The sequence below is a fragment of the Cinclus cinclus genome, chromosome 18, assembly GCF_963662255.1.
Source record: "Cinclus cinclus chromosome 18, bCinCin1.1, whole genome shotgun sequence".
In the NCBI taxonomy this organism is placed as follows: domain Eukaryota; kingdom Metazoa; phylum Chordata; class Aves; order Passeriformes; family Cinclidae; genus Cinclus; species Cinclus cinclus.
Window position 1 is genome coordinate 2,175,986 of NC_085063.1, and position 20,923 is coordinate 2,196,908.

The following is a 20,923-nucleotide window of genomic DNA, read 5'->3' on the forward strand; positions in this document are numbered from 1 at the left end:
TTGTGTAAAGCCTCTGTTTCCCAGTTTTTTCTGGGAAGAGTCACCCCAGCTCTGGTGGGTGCACAGAGACTGGCTCCTGTGAAGTCCAGCTCTGCTGAAGGGGTGGTCTCCTTTGCCCTCCGTGAGTCTGGATCTGCACAAGCCTTTAACCATCGATGGCAGCTCAGCTGCAAGTTGCTGCCGGGCCATGACTGGGGTGAAGGCAGGACCTGCTGCAGGGTCACTTTCAGGTATTCAGCTGACAGAATCTCTATGGAAAGCACACCAGGGCAGCTCGGAGGGACTGTGAACAAGAGAGTGGAGGTCCCAGTATTGCCCAGGATGTAGGCACTGATGCTATGTACAGTGTTGTTACAGTCTCTCTTTTTGTTTCAGTGTTAGGAAAATGAATTCACAAACACCAGAGGTTTATGTCCAGAAAGGGGAGAGAGGAGTCCTGTAACTTTATTCAAATAAAGGGAGAGGCCATGGGGCATTTTCCATGGGGTCTCTCAAATTGTTAGAGGACGCAGCCTCCTTTTTATCCCTATTTCCTGGCTGCATTTCCCTCTCTCTTTCCCCATTGTCTGAGGTACTTGAGAAGTACAGACTTCCCAAAATGCCTAATATTTAAGACTCCCTTCTGTTGTACATCCACCCCTTTTTCTTTTCCTTGTGTCAATCAGTGCAATTTCTATGGAATGTATGGTCCTTCCATTTGTTTCTTTCATCTCTCTGCTAACTTTATTTATCAGCAGACCCACAGCTTTTTTGTAAAGACAAATCTCTCATTCCATTCATCAGTCAGTGGAATCTTTCCTGTTGTTTATCTTTCACTGCTAGTTTTATCTACCAACAAATCCACTGTTTGTAAAGACAAATCCTTCATTCCTTTCACCAGGCTGCTTGGTACACTTGTCCTCAGCCTTCAGCACCTGATGACATCCGGAAGGCTAATCCTGCGGGAGTGCCTTGTGGACAAGAACAACAGAGTCACTGGTGTAAGTCCTCCATGGACAGCCTGGCTATCAGCAGTCAGTAAGGCTTTGTGGAAAACCTCATGTGGTACTCCCCACGTGGACTGGGGGCTGAGGGGGTATCCAAAGTGCTGTTTGAGCTGGAAGCACTGTGGCATTTGTGCCATCTCTGCATAGGGGTGCAGATACTTCACATCCACCAAGAGGTTTCTAGGAGAATCTACAAATGCCTGAATGAGAAGAGGGAGGCTTTGTAAAACCTCCTCAAGTCTGGGCAATGGATGTAGGAAGTGACATCTCATCTACTTCATGCAGTATGAAGTGCATGTGTACAGGCTTCTGCATTGATGGAGTGAGGTAGAAGGTGGTAGGGTGCCTTGGGACCCCCAGCAAGCTTTTGGGTTAAACACTAGCACTAACTGGATGGCTGAAGGAGTGTCTGGGACAGCATGAGTGTCTCTGACACCTGACTGCCCCTCTGTTCTGCTCTGCTCTGTGGGTCCTGCTCTCCTCCTACCCTGGCATTGGGGCTCAGTCAGTCCTTTGTGCTTGTGGAAGATGAACACTACCCTAAAAGGAGCTGTTTCCTGCCAGCTGGGTGTGCAGACACAGCTCAGTGGATTCCAGACTGTCAGACCTGTGTGCCAGGGCCGATGGCAGGGCAGGAAGAGCAGAGGTGGAGGCAGCAGTCGTACAAGGTGCTGCATCTCTGCTTGCTCTTCACAGAGGCAGTATGACTAAACCACATGATGGCCGCCAGACCACCAGCCTGAGTGGCACAGGCACAGGTTGCTGGTGTTGCAGGACTCCTGGATCACAGAGCAGGTCCAATTAGAAACTGAGCATTTCCAGGATAATTTTTAGCCCGTGCAGCTCACTGGATAAACATTTATGCCAGCAAAGACACAGGGATTAAGACTCATCCCTTGGTGCTGGTGATGGTTTGAAGGGACTCCACTGTGTAAGGTCAAAGCTACCCTGTGGCCCAGCTCCTTTGCCCCTGGGTGCCTCTTTCCTTGTTCTAAGAGCAACACGTGCTGATAAGCTGCTCCAACCAAAACCCAACCACATTCAGTTTTGCCAGGTTAGTTTTGGCTTGTGCAACCCTGGCTGCACAACAGCTGCAGGGGACAGAAATAGGGCAGGCAAGACTGCCCATCCAAGAGCAGCCTGGGATCCTCTCAGCTCAGCTTGGAAGAGACATGACCCCAAGGGAGAGTTTGCTCCTTTGGTAAAGTGGGAATAAAGCCATTAGACTTCCTGTTAGTCCAAGTCCTCGGGACTTGCACCCCTTTTTCTCCTGGTGGTTGGAAGGAGTATTTTTAGAACCTTAGCTTTTTATCCAGCTTTGTCTCAGGCTTCTTCATGCTCCAGCCTTTGCTGCTGCCTTTCCTGATCACCGTACTGCTGCTTTCTTGGGCTGCATTTATTTTCCCAGAAATGTGTGTTTTCCAGGGATTGAGCTCTAAACCCACAGTACCTCCCCTTCAGCCTGCTAAGGAGTGATCTCTTCTATGCTAGTGTTTTTGGTGTCTGCTGGGACATAATTTGTGTTTGTGTTGGTTTGATATCAGGCTGCCCACCTGCAGACCAAGGGTGTTCAGACCTGTGCTGGCTGCGCTGATACCCAGCGTGCTCTGTACTTCTCTGGCTGTCCTTCCTTGTGTCTTGTGATGCAGGCTTTCAGTGTGCTGATGGCTTCTCCAGCATTTTAATCCAAGTTGTCCTGCCTAGGGATGCTCTGCCACCTGTCTTGTGCCTCCTCGAGAGACTGCTCCAAATCCTGCATGTTTTTGTGTCGGGCTCTCCCCAGTTCCCCTGTCAAAAATGCCTCGATGTGACTCTCAGGGCCTCTTTATGGTGGATTTGTAAACTTGAGCCAGCTATTATTCAATGAAACATGGAGTTTGAGAAGCTGTGGAGGAGGTATTTTGTTATGTCTAGTTTGTTGATGGAGGCAGACAACAGAACCTGGTATAAATACCCACTTTATGGAGATGTGACCACCCTTCTTCTGCTTGTTTCCACCAACTTCTCACTTCTTTTTTTCTTCCGTGCCCCCCTTTCTCTTTTTTTTGTGACATTTCTGCCATTGTTTCATGGCTGCCAAGCTCTCAGGCCATTTAACTTTCTGCTTGTAGATCTACATTGAGTTGGATTTGCGCTACCAGCCTCCAAATGGCTCAGCAGGGAGCTGGGTTGAAGAGGATTTTGTTTATCTTATGAGAGACAGGTATGGAAATCCTAGGAATAGCAAATTTCCAGGCAGTGTTTACAGCTTCCTTTGTCAGTGGCAGCCTTTGGGATGCATTCCAGCCTCATTTACTCTTCCCTTCTGGCTAGGCTGGTGCATCTCAACTCTACAGCAGTAATAAGGGAGCAGGGTTCTTGGATAAAAATACCTTGTCATCACAACAAGCCTTTGACTGCAATGATCCACTGTGGTTGCTGGGAGTCCTGGTAGACTCCCTGGGAGAGCCTTGAGAGCATTTTTACAGCCTTTCTGGCTTGTGATTGCAAGGTTGCAGAGAGCGTGGCTTTGTCCTCCAGCAACTCTATGCAGCCTGCATGATGGTGGTACCCAAAGCCAGGGGAGCTGTGGGTTTCCAGGCAGACAGGATGACAGGCGGCAGCAAGGCCTGCAGAGTGTCACTTGTGGAACTAGAGAGAAAACAGCAGACACATGGGGTAGACAGTGGATAAGCTTAGGAGAAAATTGCTTGGTGTCCCTGCCAAGAAATAAGCAGGAGAGTAGCTGGGGCGCTGTTACTTAAAAGCATCAGGGAACAGCTGTGGCACACTGGTCTTTGCAGAAAAACATCTTTTGTTTTTACAGTTCGGATTTAATAATTCACAATCCTGGATTTGAGCAGCTGGAGTAAGTAGCCCTTGAATGTCTTGGCTCACTCCTCTGGGTGGAGGGCAGTGTGCAGCCCACTTGTCAGGGCTGATGTATGGCTCATGGCATGGGGCGCGGCTTGCAGGACTGCCGAGTGCCTGAGGGGGAAGGAGCTGGACAAGAAGGCTGCTGCACTAGGCAGGAAGCTGGCAAAAGGTCTGGAGACTGATGAAGAAGAGGAAGAGGAGGAAGATTTCTATGACACATCTGAGACTGAGGCCTCAGGCATCATCTTCAGCCCTGTGAAGAGGTATCCATGGCATGCTCTTCTTTCTTGCCCTTGCTTGGGTCCTGGGGTAGAAAGTGCCAAATCCTGGGGAATTCCTGCAGCTCATGGCAGTCTGCTTCAGCAAAATGTTAGAAAATTTCCCTCTCTAATGGCCCTAGACAGGGTGTGTTGGGGATTTGCTCATTCCCAGGGCAATGGGCCATTATTTGCCAGGTTTTTTTTTCTGTTGCTTCCCTTGGTGGGGACTTATTCAGGTCCATGTTGACAAGGACACCTGCTCACCTGGGCTTTTTCTTCTGTGCAGCCGCTCCAGACTCTGCTCTGCACGGGACCTCTTTGCCATCCCAACACCACAGAGTTTCCAGGTACTGCAGCATTGGGTGCATGTCCCCGTAGCTGCTTCTGGCCCTGCAGCCAGTCCCTTACTGCCTTGCTGCAGGCCTGGGCTTATCAAATTGCCACGTACTCCATTGTGGTCTCTAACATGAAGACTGTCATGCTTTGTGTAACTTCCCCAGGCAAGATGTAAGATTCCCTGAATGGACTGCATCCATGAGTACTGGCCTCAGTATCAGTAAGCCCACTTAGATAGCTATGGATAAACAGGATGAGATAGGATATGGATATGGATATGGATATGGATATGGATATGGATATGGATATGGATATGGATATGGATATGGATATGGATATGGATATGGATATGGATATGGATATGGATATGGAGGAGAAAGGCATCAGCTACAAGTGCCATTGGGAAATACTGCCTGAGCAGAGTTTCTGAGACTACCCAGCCATGGCTGGTGCCTACCAGCTTTCCCAGAGCTTTGTCTGTCTTCCTTAGGGACAGCTGTGGGACATGACCAGGGCCAGAGGGCTATGTGGGAGCCTGCTTGGACATACCAGGAAGCTGTTAGGAAGCTGTGGCTCTGGCTGATTATCTGACATCAGGCTAAATTGATTTCAAGGCAGGTCTCCTAGCCTGGCTATGGATTTAAATCCTTCCCTGGTTCTAAGTAGAAGTGGACTCAAATTTGGTCCTATCAGCCAAGTAGGAAGCTTTTGTGAGGGTTGAATTTCTTACCATCATTCTCTTGAGGTGATTGCCTAATTACTTGTATTGAAAGCGAACGTGAGAACATTTGTTGCATATCTTAGACTTGAAAGCAGTTGCTGTAAATGACAGCCACATTTCAGTCTTTCCAACGGTGTCCATCTCAGTGTAGCAGATTTCAGCATGCTTTTGTCTGTCCTAGGCATCCACCTCTGCACTGAGAGTGCCCTGCACATGTGCATACTAGTATTATATGCACAATACCCCAGGATGGAAATGTAAACAAGGAGAGTGCTGATTCAAACAAGGAGAGTGCTGATTTTCTCCCATATTTTCTCAGGTTGGGATTAATGTAATTGAAGCACAGAAGCTGGTGGGGGTGAACATCAACCCCTTTGTCGTAGTCAAGGTGGGAGAGGAAAAGAGGCACACAGTGACACAGAAGTCAACAAACTGCCCCTTCTACAACGAAGTATGTGACATGGACAGAGACTCTGTCCCTGCCCCACCGGTGTCCTGAGTGACTGGGACCATCCTTTCCAGGGATGTCTGGAAGCCTGTGGCTCAGCTATCTTGCTTTTCTCTTTCAGTATTTTTTGTTTGACTTCTATGAGCCAAGGGACATTCTATTCCACAGACTCATAGAGATCTCGGTATGTATGTCTTCATCTTTCATGTTAATTGTACAGCCTGGTGCTTCTGTGTGTAGGCACTGGGAGTGATGGGCAAATCAAGGGTATCAATGCCATGGAGGTGTTCCAGCCAGAAGCACCTGTCCACTGAGAGCCACAGGGCCTTCCTGGGAGTGGTTGGTTAGGAATGGGTTAGTCCTAGGGCTAACACAATGGGTTAATCTGCATGAAGAGCTTGTAACCAGTGCCTCAGCTGTGCTTTGGAACGTGTACCTCTTGGCAGCCCTGTGCTCCTCAGGGATATCTGGATGTGTCACCTGTCAGCTCACACCTCATGGTGCTCAGGGGGACTTGTGCTACCTGCAGGTTTTTCACTCAAAGAAGATACCATTTCTGGGAACTTGCATAGGAACGTTCAAGATGGATGTTGAGACAGTGTACAGCCAGCCAGGTATGAGGGACTACACTGCATACCTGTGCCTGACCCTCGCTCTGTCTGAAACTGGTGTTTCCTTCACACTGTGATGGGTCTGGTCAGGGCCTTGGCTTTAAAATACTTAGTTTGCATGAAGACCTGAGCTTGCTTGTCCACCCAGCTGTCTGAAGGCAGGTGACACCTCCTGCACCTTCAGAAGCAGGGTCAGGACCAGTGCTGACAGAGTTGGATGTGAAATGGTGACCTGGCTGCTCCCTAGGGAACTTCTCCTCTTCCCTCTCAGATCACAGATTTTTCCAGAAGTGGGCAGTTATCAGTGACCCCACGGACACCCAAGCAGGCGTGAAAGGCTTTGTGAAGTGCAACATCTCTGTCTCTGCACGTGGGGATATTGTGAGCTTCCTTCCCACCTATTCCAGGAACCAGGATGAGGACATTGAAAGGTAGGTCCAGTGGGATCTTTCATGGCCCTGGGGAACACTGCCATGTCTCTCTTCACACTACCTTTTTTTGCCCCATTTTCCCCTCTTCTGATGGGCAAAGACCTAGTGAAAAAGACTTGTGGTAAGATAGGATCTAGTCTTCCTGCCAGTCAGTGAATTTCCCATCACTGTGTTCCATGGACTCCAGTAGAGAGGCAGAACATGAATTTGTCTTACAGGAACCTGCTGCTGCCTAAGAGAGTCCCTGCAGAGAGACCCTGGGCCAGGGTCTGCATCAAGCTGTATCGTGCTGAGGGCCTGCCCAGCATGAAAGCAGGCATCATGGGTGGCATCTCCAAGATCATAGGGGAGAGAAAAATCTTTATCGACCCATATGTGCAGGTCTCATTCTGTGGGCAGAAGGTGAGTCTGAGGAGAATCTGTGTTGGGATAAGCTGATTCTCCCTTGGCTGTGTGGCAACATGTAGTGGGCTCATGGTGCCAGTAGCCTCCATGGGGCACAGCAATCCCACTGAAAACAGGCTGGGAGATCCCAGGTGTTGCTGTCTTTAGCATCTCCCTGAGCTGTGTGGCTGTGGTTGTGCAATGTTTGGATGAGAAGGCTGTTCTCTACTTTTGTCCCTATAGAGAGCTGTTTATGGGACAGCCCCAGCCCTGGGCACAGCTACTGGCTGAGCTACTGTCTTTGCAGACAGAGGTTCATATCCTTAAATATAGAAATAGGGACAAATAAATCCTAGAGCAGAAATCCTTTTTCTGTGTCAAGCTGGGCTCAGCCTGAGACCCTTGAGACACTTTACTGTGATAATGGCCCAGTTTTTGCACACAAGGTCAGGGTTTCTAGTCCAGTAATATTCATTGATATGAGAATCAATCCTTGGGCAGTCTTGTGGGCCTGGAGTGCTCCAGGCAGCCCTTAGATACCTCCAAGTCTGCTGCCTGCTTGCATCCTCTTGATTGTGCAGGTCATGCCAGGGCCTCGGGACAGCCCCCCACTAACGAAACAGAGAAGAATTGCAGGAACGGGGATAGGAGCAGAGACACTGCTGCCCCCAGAGCCTGCTCAGCAGTGTCTGCAGGTGGTACAAGAGTACATGCCATTCCCAGACAAGCTCTGAGGTATCCCTTTCTCTGGGCACCAGGTGGGACTGTGTGGCTTTCACACCTTCTCCTTCCCAGGGGGAAACGTCAGTGGAGACCAACACCACTGAGCCTGAGTGGAACGAACAGATCAGTTTCATTGAGATGTTCCCGCCTCTGTCAAGGAAGATAAAAGTCCAGGTGCTGGATGATGCCAATGTCGGTGATGTGGCCATTGCTACACACTACATTGACCTTCAGGAGATCTCGGACCCTGACAGGAATGGTGAGGCTTTGCTTGGCTGCCTTGGGGCAGGATGTCCTGGGCAGCCCTGTGCCATGCACGCTGTGCTTGGCATGCTGGTCTCCTGGGGGTGGGAGCAGGAGTGGCTGAAGTAAACTGACTTTCTGGTGTCCTGGGCAGTCCTCTTGGTGGAGGTCTCTCTGCAGCAGCACCCTGGAGCATAATGAAACCCTGTCTCTGCAGGCTTTAACCCCACATTTGGCCCAGCCTGGGTAAACCTGTATGGCTCCCCCCAGAACTCAGCTCTGCGGGATGTCCACAAAGACCTCAATGAAGGCATGGGTGAGGGCATCTTCTACCGTGGGCGCATCCTCATGGCCATCACAGTGGAGATCTTCAGCAGCCCCAGTGTGGCAGAGAGGAAGCTTGGGGACAGGATGAGAGGTGCCCTGAGAAAACTGAAGCTGAAGAAAAGTAAAAAATCCAAGGAGAAAACTAAAGAACTGAGTCAGCTGCAGGGAGAGGAGGAGGCTGGGATCTCTCAGGAGGCTGAGCAGCCCCGGGAGGTCACTGTGGAAGTGGAAGAGCTTCATCCACTCCCCGAGGTGAGTTCTCCTATGCTGACAAAGGTGCCAGTCTTTGGCATGCACAGTTGTGACAGGAAAGAGGCAAGGTGGGAGGCAGCTGTGTTGGTGCAGTAACCATCCCTTAGCCTGCAACCTGCTCAGTGGCTTCACACAAGCATCAGCCAATCCATGGGTCTACACTAGCACCTCAGGATTTCCAAGAAATCTTATTCTGCTTCTGGCAGCCCGGTGGTGATCTCAGGAGCATCCTGCTGACGTCCTGTGGAAGGCCTGGCAGGAGTCTGTTATGCCCTGGTGCTCAGGCAGTGTTTTGGCACACAAGGCTCTCAGGCTGATTTTCTGTCTCCTTGCTCAGAATGTGTTGGGGAGAAAGGATGAATTCCTTCTCTTTGCTGCCTTCTTTGAAGCCACTATGATGGACTCCTCTCTCAGCTCAAAACCTGTCAGCTTTGAAGTCTCTATAGGTGGGTATTCCCCAGGGCCCCATGTCCAGAGACTATGGAAACAGTGTGAATCTCCCTCTGACAGCCAAGTCAGTTCTTGACACTGCCCTGTCAAGTCAGCTTGGGAACTTGGGAAGGGATGAGGAATGAGTCAGGGAGTGTGCACAATGCTTACCTGAAAAGCCTGTATCTCTTCTATGGGATTGGAGATTTGCACCATCTGTGGGAATTGTTTTTGGAAAATTGTGGGAAACTCTTCTAGTAACTGGGGGTACAAAGAAGTAGAAGGATTTGGTAGCAAGAAAGGGAAAAAAAATGAAGGAAAGCTGGGATACTAGGGTTGGTCATCTGGCTCTGAGGGGATGTGACAAGTGATGGGTAAACAATGGCCTGAGGTGGGTCAAAGCCCCCACCTGCTAAGCTGGATGGGTGGAGGTGCTTGATGCTGAGATACTATTTGAGGAGCTGATGCTGGCCCCAGTGTAGGGATGTGGATGGTAATCAGCAGGCACTTGGTAGAGCTGGCAGAACTGGAGAACGCATACACAAGGACCTCCTTGCAATTGCCCAGCTCCCTCTCGGACCTCCTGGTTGTCCATGTGATGTGCCAATGGTTGGACACAATTGCTAGTTCCCAAAGCAGTAAATGCCCCTGTGTTTCTCTTGGCAGGAAGACTGCCAAGAGTCTTGTTTTGCCAGCTAGAAAACTTCTTTTCTAAAAAAACCTGAGCAATCACACTTACCTGTTTATAATTTAATGCTCACCTTCAAGGAAACTACGGCAAATCTGAGGAGGTTGTGACCAAAGGATGGCAAAAAGTGGAAAAAGGAGAAGTGAAAGAAGAAAGACAGCCTTTACTGGATGCTGGTTCAGGTGGTGAGCTGGATACTGAAATCCTGACTCCAGCTTTAGCACCACTGAACAAATCAGTGACAAAGAGCCAAAGACCAGAGCCCATGGAGTATGACAAGTAAGTCTTCTATATCTTTCTATCCCACCTTTCCTGGAGCTGTCACAGTTTCCCAGGTTGGTTGTTCCAGATGTTATTAGAGGTCTGCTCAGCAATGCATCATAGGCTTCTCTTCTCTGCAACCCTGCAGCTTGCCATGGCCTAGCTGGCTGGGATTTCCCACTAGCTCTACGAACCCTATGTTGTCTGCTTGATGTGTGCAGATGGCCAAGGACAGGGTCCCAAGGAAACTGAGACCTGTCAATAACAGCCGTCCCCTTTCTGCTTCACAAGCAGCATCCTAAGGGCTTGTTTCCAGTGAGGAAGAAGGAGAAGAATAGCTCTTCTGATGATATGTTTGCTCTGTGAATGCTGCCTAGTTTATCCCACAGGCCTGGCAATGTTGTGGTCTTTGTGTTGTGAGGCCTGTGCCTGCTACTACTCAGTCAAATAGCAGCAAGAAATCTTAGCATCCCATGCTCTTGTCAGCCTCATTCACCTGAGCAGGCATTGCTGTCTCTACTAGAAACCCTGTGTACCAGCTTGGGATGACAAAGGGCAGATGCAGCAGCTTGCACCCATGTCCATGGTGCAGAGCTCAAAGCAGCCAATTAATTCCCTGTGAGGGAGAGAGAGTTCAGCCTCCGCTCCTTTGCTGGGTGTGCAAGCACATGTGTTATGACATGGCATATACTTTCTGTAGCAGTAGCCATAACCTCCTCTGCCTGCTGCCCTTAGGTCATACAGCTGCCTGCCCATGACGCATGAAAAACCCTGTGTGTATGTATGGAGCTACTGGGAGGATCACACCTGGAGACTCTGCATTTCCAACCGGATTGTCAAACTGGCACAGCGCCTGGTAGTGTGCTCAGGGTGTTTGCTGTGGCATGCTCCTTCCTGGTGTGCTTTCCTTGTTGCATGTGCAGTTGCTGTGCAAGATGTTTGCTGTCCTTACCACCTGTGCAAGTCCATGTCTTTCACAGGGCTTAGTCCCACCTGCCCTTTAGCTAGGTCAGGTAGGCCACATGGATGCATGCTGTACAACTGCCTGGTGGTGGTTCCTGGAGGAGTGAGTGATGTGATATGATGTCTGTGGCAACAAGTTCCTCTGCTGCCAGTCCTGAGCTGTGTGAGCCCTGGGCAGATGATTTGGCAAGCAGACTCTCAGCCTTAGGTTGTCATGAAGGGTGTGCAGTCTCTCCTCAGGACTTTGCCTTTCCCTTTTGGGCTTGAAAATATGAAAGCAAAGCTTGCCACAGTGTATGTCAGTGGCTGCTCAAGGACTGAGACACAAAGTGTTGTAACAACAAATGTTAAGGTTGTTCTCAGGCTCTGTAGAGTCCCTGGCAGCATAGTGCTGATCTGCAGCACTCACGAGTCCCAGTTCTGCAGACAGGCATAAACCGTTTGTGGCAAATGCATCCTTGCAAGGTTTTACTTTGACCCCTCAGCCAGGTACAAGCTTTGTGAATATTGTGATTTTGCTACAGGAGCAGGGGTTGGATGACGTGGAGAAGCTCTTGAGAAGACCAAAGCCTAAAGCAGAAGAGCGGCTCAGAGAGGTGCTGGAGGAATTTGTAGCTGGATGCAGGTTAGCATGTCCCTGATTTCCTGAAGTTTCTTGTTTTCAGGTTAGGAGGTCATATGATGTTCTGCCTGGGCTGTGTGCTGCCTTCTCTCTTGTCCTTTTGAGGTGGATGTGCAGAAGAAAATGAGGATGACTTGGGGAAAGGACCCTCCCTGTAGCTCTTCAAGCTTGGAGAGGAGACCCCAGTCCTGTTCTAAGAATCAGAGGGGTCATAGATGGCAGCCTTAGTATTTCTAGATGGCAGGAACATGTGTTTCCTAAATGTGAAGGACATTACCTTCACTCTTTTGAATCATGCTGTCAAAAGACCAGTGTTTCAATCCCCATAACTGCCCTGTGGGGACCGATACGCACTTCAGTCCACAGTGCAATGGTAGCAAGGGAGCCTCAGGTGCTGAGACTCCCCAGTGTACCTTCTGAACCAACAAGCTTTCAGAAGAGAGGGCTTTAGAGAAAGGGAGCCTCCTGACATCTCTGGATTGGTACCAGGGATTTGGAGCTTGTGTCCCTGCTGTGAACTGGGATCAACATGCTGAGTGCAGAGGATACAGAACCTATGCTGCTTTTCTCATTGTAGGCAATATTCACTCAGCGCAGAGAGAAAAACAATGGCTCATCCAAACAACCTGGACAGATGTCGGACAAAATACTTGATGCGCAACATTGTAAGTTGTGGGGCTTGGTGGTGATTGGTGCGAGCTTATGCAACCTCTGCTCTGGGAAAACTTCTGGAGGATCAGTAGGAACTGATGCTAAGAAGGAAACCTGGAGCTGACTCATTGCATCAGTCATAGACTTTTTCTACATCATCTCCCAGTTTCTGCTCAGAGCAATACAAGTTCTGGCACAGGAAACAGAGACAGGTTCTGGCCGTGGCTGCCCCCAGTTTTGTGCAGATGCTGTTCCCTGGTGCCTTCTTTCATCTCCACTGGGGCATGATGTGGTTGAGTGCATGCTTATTGCTGCCTGGTAGGTTGCTGGAGGCCTTTTGGTGCACCATGCTCCTGCAGGCAGTTTCGTGGTGGCTCACTGAGATCCCACTACTCCTGAAAAATGTACCTTGGCTGGGTGCATATCCAGCAGGTCTTAAGGGCAACGCTTGGGCACTTATTGCCCTGCACACAAGACCAGCTAGCTGAATGAGAGCACAATTACATATTCTCCATCATAGCACAGCAGAGCACAGCTGTAGAGTCATAGCCTCTGTCAGACTACAAAGCTTTGAAAGGCTGACCAAAATGCAATGACAGCAACAGGAAATAAAATTTAGGCATATCTGGGTCCCAGTTCCTTCTGCTTCCTTGCATGTCATCACCTGAGCTATGGTGAATGTACTCTGCTAAGCCTGAGACACTCTGTAAGAGAGAACTCACCCAAGAGATAAGTTTTCTGGCCTTGCCAGTCCATAGTGGGTGTATACCCTGAATTTCTTCTGGATTTCATTATTAGTTTTGATTAATCCCAAAGTCTCTCCTCAGATGTGTACACTATCTCTGATATGTACTAATGGTGGTGAAAGCCAAGCCCTGTGTTGCAGTTTCCCACATCTTCATATTCCCACACTAATGTTTAGTAGTCTGAAATGTTTATTCTTTATACATCTTTCTGCCCCATATTTTAAAGCTCATGGACTTCTATTACCAGATGATATTGGCTGGGCTGATGAGTTACTGGGGTCTCGAGTTCTGGCACCCTTTGCTAAAAGGTTTGCGACAGGAAACACGGAGGTTTGCTGTCAGCAACTGGGCAGTGAGCCATGGTGGAGGTCAGGGTGCAATGGGGCAGGATGGATGTGGTCAGCACACAGTAGGCTCCCTGCAGACCCCCAGTGTGGGGTGGCAGTGGGGCACGGCTGTGTGACAGGGTTGTGTGACAGCTGTGCTTTCTGTTCAGATCCTGTATGCAAAGCAGGGGCTACGTGTGAGACGGTGTCTGACTCGAGACAATGTCCAGGAGAAGGTTAAGGAGACAAGGAGGATCCTGGCAAAGATACGCTTCATGGCTAAAGAGGTACAGCAGCTCTTAGGGACCCCCTGTTCTGAGCTGGAGAGGGTAGGCAAGGAGAGGATACTGAGCTGGCTTCTGAGGCTCTCATCAGTCTGAGCTGAAGCTTTTCCTCTGCTGTCTTTCCTCTCTATGTAAAATTCAAGCTCCAGCTACTGGAAGTTACCATGTTTCCTGTGATAACTCTAATGAGGGATGAGGCCAAGCAGCTTTGCAGGGCTGTTGGTGGCAGAGCAGGGGTCCAAGCAGCTCTGCAGTGGGTAGGAGGCAGAGCTGGGCCAGCTCCAGGCCTTTCCACCCCACCAGCCCAAGGCTGTGTCTACAGCAGACAATTTTGCCTGGGAAAACAGCCTTGCCAGTGCTGCCTGCACTTCCACCAGGCACTGACCCTAGATACTTTCTACAGATTCAAACTTGCATGGGAATAAGATTCTTATCCATAGCAGAGACACTCCACATTCAGAGTTCCATTGTTTGTATTTTAAGTAACTGAAAATAATTGGTCTGTTGCTGTAGTGTCAACCAGAATGCTATGTTTGCTGACATAAGGTGGACAGATGCTGTTGAAGTTTCACCAAATGAAGACAAATCATTTTTGCACCTTTAGCTATGTGAGAGTAGAGTGGTGTACAATTGTAGTGATGGTGTTTATCTTCCCAAGTCACCGTTTCTGTGATGGAGCCCTGCTGTTCTGGGGATGGTTGAAGACCTGCCTATCTACAGGAAGAGGGGAATAAATTTTTTTGTTTGCTTTGCTTGTGTGGTGGGGCAGCTTTTCTTTCCCTCTTAAACGGTTTTTATCTCAATCCATTACTTCTTTAACTTTTTGAATACTCTTTCCCATGACACTGAGAAACAGTAAGGGGATGCATGGGACTGAGTTGCCAGCTGAGCTTAAACCACAACACCTCCAGAGCCACATTGAAGGGCTGACTTTGAGAAGCGTGTGGCCAATGTTAGGTCCTTTATTTCTGGATCTCTAAACCACCATTGCTCAGCAGTCCCTCCACTGAGGAGATGAAGCTTTTGCCACATCAATGGAAGGAGGATGACACATGCTGTTCCTCCCTTCCCTCCCTCCAGCCCCAGTGCACTCTCCCTGATGTACTCATCTGGATGCTCAGCAGTAACAGGCGTGTGGCATATGCCAGAATTCCTGCACAAAACATCCTCTACTCAGTAGTTGAAGAGGAGAAAGGCAAAGACTGTGCAAAGATCCAGACTGTCTTTATGAAGGTAAGGTTTATACCAAACTGTGTGCTCTTGCTTGCTTCATGAGGTTTTCCCCTCCTTGCTTTCAGCCCTCCTTCCTCAAATCCTGGAGTTCATGAGGAAACAGCTCTCACTCCATCACTGTCTTTTGCCTCTCCTGATGCGGTGCTCTCCTGTGCTCTTTGGTCAGTCCTAGGCTGATGATGATCATCTTGGTCTGAGAGGTGAAACCTGGTAAACTTTCTGTGCTTTCAGGTCCCTGGCTTACACACTGGTGAGATTTTTGCCAAACTGGAAATCTACATGTGGCTTGGGGTAACCAAATATGCGAAAAACTGTTTGGCAGAGCTGCCTGAGGAGTTCCGTTCTGAGAGTGAGCAGGAGATAGCCCAGCTCTCAGCATACAGCCCTCCCAGCTGGCTCAGCAGGGATGGTGAGTGCAGATGCCAGTTCTTCACATAAGCAGGAGAGCAGGGGGTTGGGAAGTCCCATCCATGGATTAGTGTCTGTGGTGGTGCATTGTCCCCACACAGCCCTTCACCTCCAGGCCACAGTGTGGTCTGAGAATTATGTCTGAGAATTAGGACCTGGTCTTCTCCAAGGCGTGACTGGGACAGGCATGTCCAGTTTGATCTCATGAGGATGTATTTGCACATTCACAGCTAAAGCAGCAGACAGGATGGGTGCTTTGTAGGCATTGAACGTACTGCCAAATTGGCAGTGGGCATGAGTTCTGCCTCTCTGATGAGGCTTGATGGTGCTCCCCCAGAGTAGATGCTCATAGCAGAACACTGCCCATTTCACATGTCACATGTCATGTGCATCCCAGAGGTGTCTGAGGAGCCCACTGAGCTTGTCTGGCTTGGCTAAACCTTTTGAGATGTATTGGCCTGAGAACCACAGTCTCTAGAAGTGGTAACTATTCCAGGATATGCCCACTCCTATCTGGCTGGCCTTCTCCTTCAGACATTTTTTTTGCCTCATACAGGACCTGGTTGGGGTCTTCCTCTCTCCTTTTCTTACCAGATTTCAGCTATTTCCAGCTCCGAGCCCATCTGTATCAGGCTCGAGGTATCCTCCCTGCAGATGATAATGGCCTTTCAGATCCGTTTGCAAGAGTGGTGTTTTCAACTCATTGCCAGACCACCAGGGTGAGACCACTTAAACTCTTACTTCTGTCATCTTGGGAACCCGGGGAGAGAAAAATTACTGTGCCCTCACTGACATGTTTAAGGCCAGTGCTATGGCAGTCCTCCTGGGACTTTTGTATCTCCAAGCACTCAGGTATCTATGCTCTGAGCAGTGTGGTTATGTTCAGGGAATATTTGACAGTCATTGAGCATGGTCTCAGAGGTTGATTGGCATGTGCTAGTTCACCTTGAGTGGTGATCCCACATTTTTACCACATCCCCTCCTGCTAGCCACCAGCTGCATGTGGCTGTGTGAGAGAGGGAATCAGCCCAGAGTTTCTCACTTCCCTGCATGTGGTTTATTTCCACTGACTGTGGAACACTTGGGCCTTCTGTCTCTACCTGCAGATGCTGGAGGAGACACTGAGCCCTATGTGGAATGAGCTACTTTTGTTTGACCAGCTCATTATTGATGGGAAGAAAGAGGAGTTGAAAACAGAGGCCCCCATTGTTATAATCAACCTTTTCAGCCACAATAAATTTGTAAGTACGGCCATGCTGCCCTCCTCCTGTTGTTCCAGAAAAGGGAAGTCAGAGGACCTCTCAGTGCTGCCACTTCTCTGTTTGGTTTCCATAACTCAGCTTGGTCCTGTCCACTGGTGACAGTGAGTCATGGGGACTGTGGCTGAGGTTGAGACTTTCTTACTCAGAGGTACTCTAAACTCATTAGGGGCTGATGAGTGCTCACTGGATCCAGGATCTCTTATTTTTGAAGAAACACTATGCCTGCTTCTTTGGCAGGCTCATATTGCAGAGGGGTCATAGTCTGGGGGAACTGATATTGCTTTTAGGGCTGTTCCTTCCCCTGTGTCCCCAGGTGTCATCGATCATCCCTCCTCAGTCCTCCCTTTTCTCTATTTATTAGTGCTTTAAAGTCACACTGTCCCCTAGAACCTCCTTGTTATCCTAAGGCTAATGATGTAACTTGTACTAGGTTCTGTGTAACTCATCAGCTTTCCTGGGGTTCCAGTACAAGACAAACCCTGTCATATTGGGATGAGTCCAGATGAGGCCACCAAGATGGAGCACAGCATAGAGGAGGAGGGCTGAGTATATTCAGCCTACAGAGGTCGAGAGAAAGCCAGTGTCCTTTTGCTGTCTGCAACTACCTGGTGGGAAAGGATAGAAAAATACAGTTCAGACTTGTCATGGAAGGTACCACAGAGCCAAATGCCAAGCAATGGGCACAAACTGGCAAAGAAGAAAATCCATCTTGATAAAAGGAAGGAATTTTTACAGAGGTAAATCACATACTGGGCCTGTAGCTCAGAGAGCTTGTAGTGTATCACTCCTTGGAGATACTCAAACCCTGTCTGGAAGAGGCTCTGAAAAACCTGATCTAGCTTTGATGTCCTCTGGTGCATGGTGCCAGGTCGTTTGCCAGGTTCTGCATGGAGATGAACCAGGATGTAAGTGAAAGTGCTGCAGACCTGCCTTTATCTGTTCCTAGCTCTGGATGGAGCAGAGAAAAACAAAGCAGAGGATGACATGGGTGGAAGTGTAGTCTTGTACTGTCCCAGATTGGCTGGAATTAGTGGTGTTCTTTGAGGTGGTGAGATACCACAGGGATGATTTGACTCATTTTCCTCTTTCCTGCAGGGCTCCCCTGAGTTCCTTGGGCAGGCCTTTGCTGTCCCACAGGTGAAGCTGATTGATGAGCCATACACCAAACCTGCCTTGCAGTTCTTTGATTTCTACAGAGGCACCAAAGCAGCAGGAGAGCTCATTGCCACTTTTGAGCTGATTGAGCTTGATTACAATGGTTATTTGGAGGTAACAGGCTTGTAGGAAGCTGTACATGGTTGCCAACTCTCTGAGGAGAGCTATGTGGGTGAGGAGCTGGTTGCATGGGGCCCACCAGAGGATTCCAAACTAGAGGCCGTATCTGGTTTTCCAATGAGAGGAGGCTGCGGGGACAGCCGTGAGTGCAGAACTAGAAGGAGGGAGAGAAGGGAGAATGGCATGGCATGGCATGGCATGGCATGGCATGGCATGGCATGGCATGGCATGGCATGGCATGGCATGGCATGGCATAGAAGTGACTTTCATCACCTGCTGTGTCCTGGTTCCACCTGTTCAGCCATCAGTGCCTGAGGATGTGGAGCCCAAGGAGCCTGACTACCTGGAAGACTCCCGTGCTGGACGGTTCATCATCCCTCAGGGCATCCGCCCAGTACTGAAGGAGTTTCGCATAGAGGTGTGCTGCCTTCTGCTGCACTGGCTTTTCCTCTGCCCCCGGGCAGAGGGCAGGGCTTGGTGAGGGAGTCCAGTTTGTAGCTCAAATGTGCCTGTGAGGCCTGAGCAAATGCCAGGAATGGAGGTGCTTGACATGAAGGGGAAACCGTCTGAATAACTCAATAGGCAGAGCTGCTGGGCAGCTGAGCTGGGAGAGCAGGCCTGTGCCTCTTCTGGGGACTGTGTTCTGTGCATGGGGGGTGGCAGCATGGGCAGTGGCAAGCCTGGCATGTCTCAGACAGCAGCTTCATGTTGTGCTTCAGATCCTGTTCTGGGGCCTGAGGGACCTGAAGAGAGTGAACTTGTTTGAGGTGGATGAGCCTCAGGTGATCATTGAATGTGCTGGCAAGAAGGTGGAGTCAGAGGTGATTGTGTCCTACAAGGAGAACCCCAACTTCAATAAGCTGGTCAAATACATGGATGTGGTGAGTGCGAAGGTGGATTCTGCCATGCCAGGGTACACCATGGCTACCCTGCACTCATGTATTGCCTCACTGCAATGGGGCAAGATAGAAGGAGGGGAACTGCCTCCAGGATTTTGCTCTCCCATGACCACATAGTTCAGATGCAGAACAAAATCTTTGTGAAATTGCCCACCAAGACTCATCTTAGCCATGGCCTGTCACTACAAGGCTTTGATTTTTGGGCATAGCTGAAAGGTGCCAGCAGACTTCTTATGTCGTGGGCCTGCCATAGTTTGATAGCTCAACACAGGTTGATCACCCTTACTCCTGTGAACCCCATACATAATTCTTTTGCAGGAGCTCCCAGAGCAGGTATACCTGCACCCTCCCCTCAGCATCTTTGTGGTGGAAAAGCGTGCATTTGGGCGCACTGTGCTGGTGGGTAGCCACGTTGTGTCCGATGTGATGAAATTCTCTCCCAGAGAGCTGGAAGAGGAACCAGAGGATGTGCCCAAAGGTGAGCTGCTTGGAGAGGTTCTCATGGAGACAACAGGCAGGTTTTGACGGTGGCAAAGATCCCTGGCTCTTCCACTCCCTCTTAGACAGGCAGCAAAATCCTCTCCCTGGAGTCACAAGGTCGCAGAATCACAGAATGGCTTGGGTTGGAAGGGAGTTTAAAGATCATCTCATTCTGCTTTCTGCCATGAGCAGGGACACCTTCCACTAGACCAGATTGCTCCAAGCCCTATCCAACCTGGCCTTGAACATTTCTAGGAATGGGGCAGCCACAGCTTCTCTGGACTACCTGTGCCAGGGTCTTTACCCTCACAGGGAAGAATTTGCTCAATGAGACCTCCATCTTCAGGGAGGTGGTCCACTAGGACCAAGGATTTTCAGTTCTCTCACATTGTCAGGTGAAGGTCTGTTCATTGGGTAATAGTTTAGCTAACTAGCTGTATGATAGCAACAGCCAGCACTCCTGATCTGGAAGCATGAAGAAAAAGCCAAAGATTGATCCATCTCTGGTTATTTTTGCATAGGGAAAGCATATCTCATAATTCTGAATTCCTGGGAGTCAAAAACAAGTGTGTTGATGATGGTGGCCAATCTCAGTACTGTAGCTGGATTTCCAGCAGGTTTTTTGCAGAGTCTGCTATGAAAAACTTTAAAATCAATCAGACTAACTGTGTTTTAACAGGGAAGACTTTTCTGTGGCTGAAGGTAAGAAGTAGTGGGTAGAAATAAATGCATGGAAACATGAAGCTCTTTATTTTCATCTCAGCTTGCAATGTCTCATCTCATCATCTTCCATCTCAGACTGTGGTAAACATTGGACTGGCAGCTGGTGACCCAGTTTCCAGCACTCACCCTCTTAGTTTTGTGAAGGTGAGTGATATGTTGGGCCTAACAAATTTTTTTGCTTGTAAAGCCAAACTGTAGATTACAGACAAACAAACAAACAAACAAAAAAAAAGTCCAGAAGTTCAGTGTTAGTTTTCATCCACCAGGTTTTTCTCTGGACTGAAACACTCCTCTCTCCTGCCTGCACATTGGCAGTGCCATGTGCTGGGGCTCTGGCACAGGGACGCTAAGGAGACCTGCTCTGTGCCTTGAGATTGGCTTCTTTTGTGGCAGAGAACAAACCTGGGGCCACAGTCAGCTTTGCACCTCCTGTGCTCTGACTGAATGCTGAGCCTTTGCCAGAGGCTCCTAGGACATTGGAGGAGGGTGCATGAGTGTCCTGGGTGGTCATTTCTTCCCTCTGAACCCTTTTCTTCATTCTCTTAAGGCTCCTTTGAAGAAAATTCCTATCAATAAGTTTGTAAAGAAGGAAGATGAATATGAAGAGGAAAAACCAGAACTGGAAGAACTGGATTGGTGGTCCAAGTACTATGCATCCCTGAAAGAGCTGTATAACCAGGTAATATTTTGTGACAGCTGCCAGCAGAAAGGAAAATAGGCTGCACTGGCCTGAGGAAGATGTGTTTAACCAGACTGAGTGTCACAGGAGCTCTCCTGGCACGGATCTGCAGGAAGGTGTGGAGTTTAGTGTATCAAGCATATTCAAAGTAGCCAAGTATTAAGCATCTACCAGATGGGCTGATTTGAGCAGGAGATGGGTATTGAAACATGCCTGAGGCTCAGTGCTCAAGTGGTGTGAGAATGAGGCAGCCTCTGTTGTGGGACTCCTAAAAATGTGATGTTGCTGGTTTTAACAGGGACTTTCATGATGCTTACTCTATCCTGGTTATGTCCTAGTATGTGTTATGGGAGCAGATCTGCTCCAAATTTCCTTCCTTCCTTCCACTGTCGACTTAAATTCCAGTCAAAAGAAGC

At 49.1% G+C, this 20,923-nt stretch overlaps 1 protein-coding gene across 1 annotated transcript in view; it reads left to right on the forward strand.

The window, feature by feature from the left end:
* LOC134051190 (fer-1-like protein 4) overlaps window positions 1–20,923 on the forward strand; it is a 37,375-nt gene that overhangs the window by 3,000 nt on the left and 13,452 nt on the right. Inside the window, exons 4-31 of the mRNA XM_062504789.1 lie at window positions 881–980; window positions 3,098–3,189; window positions 3,793–3,834; window positions 3,941–4,105; window positions 4,389–4,449; window positions 5,479–5,610; window positions 5,729–5,791; window positions 6,137–6,221; window positions 6,490–6,649; window positions 6,868–7,051; window positions 7,829–8,015; window positions 8,217–8,578; window positions 8,916–9,024; window positions 9,776–9,974; window positions 10,692–10,812; window positions 11,444–11,544; window positions 12,119–12,206; window positions 13,435–13,551; window positions 14,629–14,781; window positions 15,013–15,190; window positions 15,784–15,908; window positions 16,296–16,430; window positions 17,547–17,720; window positions 18,028–18,144; window positions 18,446–18,607; window positions 18,944–19,103; window positions 19,869–19,972; window positions 20,376–20,507. Coding sequence (XP_062360773.1) covers window positions 881–980; window positions 3,098–3,189; window positions 3,793–3,834; window positions 3,941–4,105; window positions 4,389–4,449; window positions 5,479–5,610; window positions 5,729–5,791; window positions 6,137–6,221; window positions 6,490–6,649; window positions 6,868–7,051; window positions 7,829–8,015; window positions 8,217–8,578; window positions 8,916–9,024; window positions 9,776–9,974; window positions 10,692–10,812; window positions 11,444–11,544; window positions 12,119–12,206; window positions 13,435–13,551; window positions 14,629–14,781; window positions 15,013–15,190; window positions 15,784–15,908; window positions 16,296–16,430; window positions 17,547–17,720; window positions 18,028–18,144; window positions 18,446–18,607; window positions 18,944–19,103; window positions 19,869–19,972; window positions 20,376–20,507 — 3,808 coding nt within the window. The remainder of the gene's footprint in view (window positions 1–880; window positions 981–3,097; window positions 3,190–3,792; window positions 3,835–3,940; window positions 4,106–4,388; window positions 4,450–5,478; window positions 5,611–5,728; window positions 5,792–6,136; window positions 6,222–6,489; window positions 6,650–6,867; window positions 7,052–7,828; window positions 8,016–8,216; window positions 8,579–8,915; window positions 9,025–9,775; window positions 9,975–10,691; window positions 10,813–11,443; window positions 11,545–12,118; window positions 12,207–13,434; window positions 13,552–14,628; window positions 14,782–15,012; window positions 15,191–15,783; window positions 15,909–16,295; window positions 16,431–17,546; window positions 17,721–18,027; window positions 18,145–18,445; window positions 18,608–18,943; window positions 19,104–19,868; window positions 19,973–20,375; window positions 20,508–20,923) is intronic.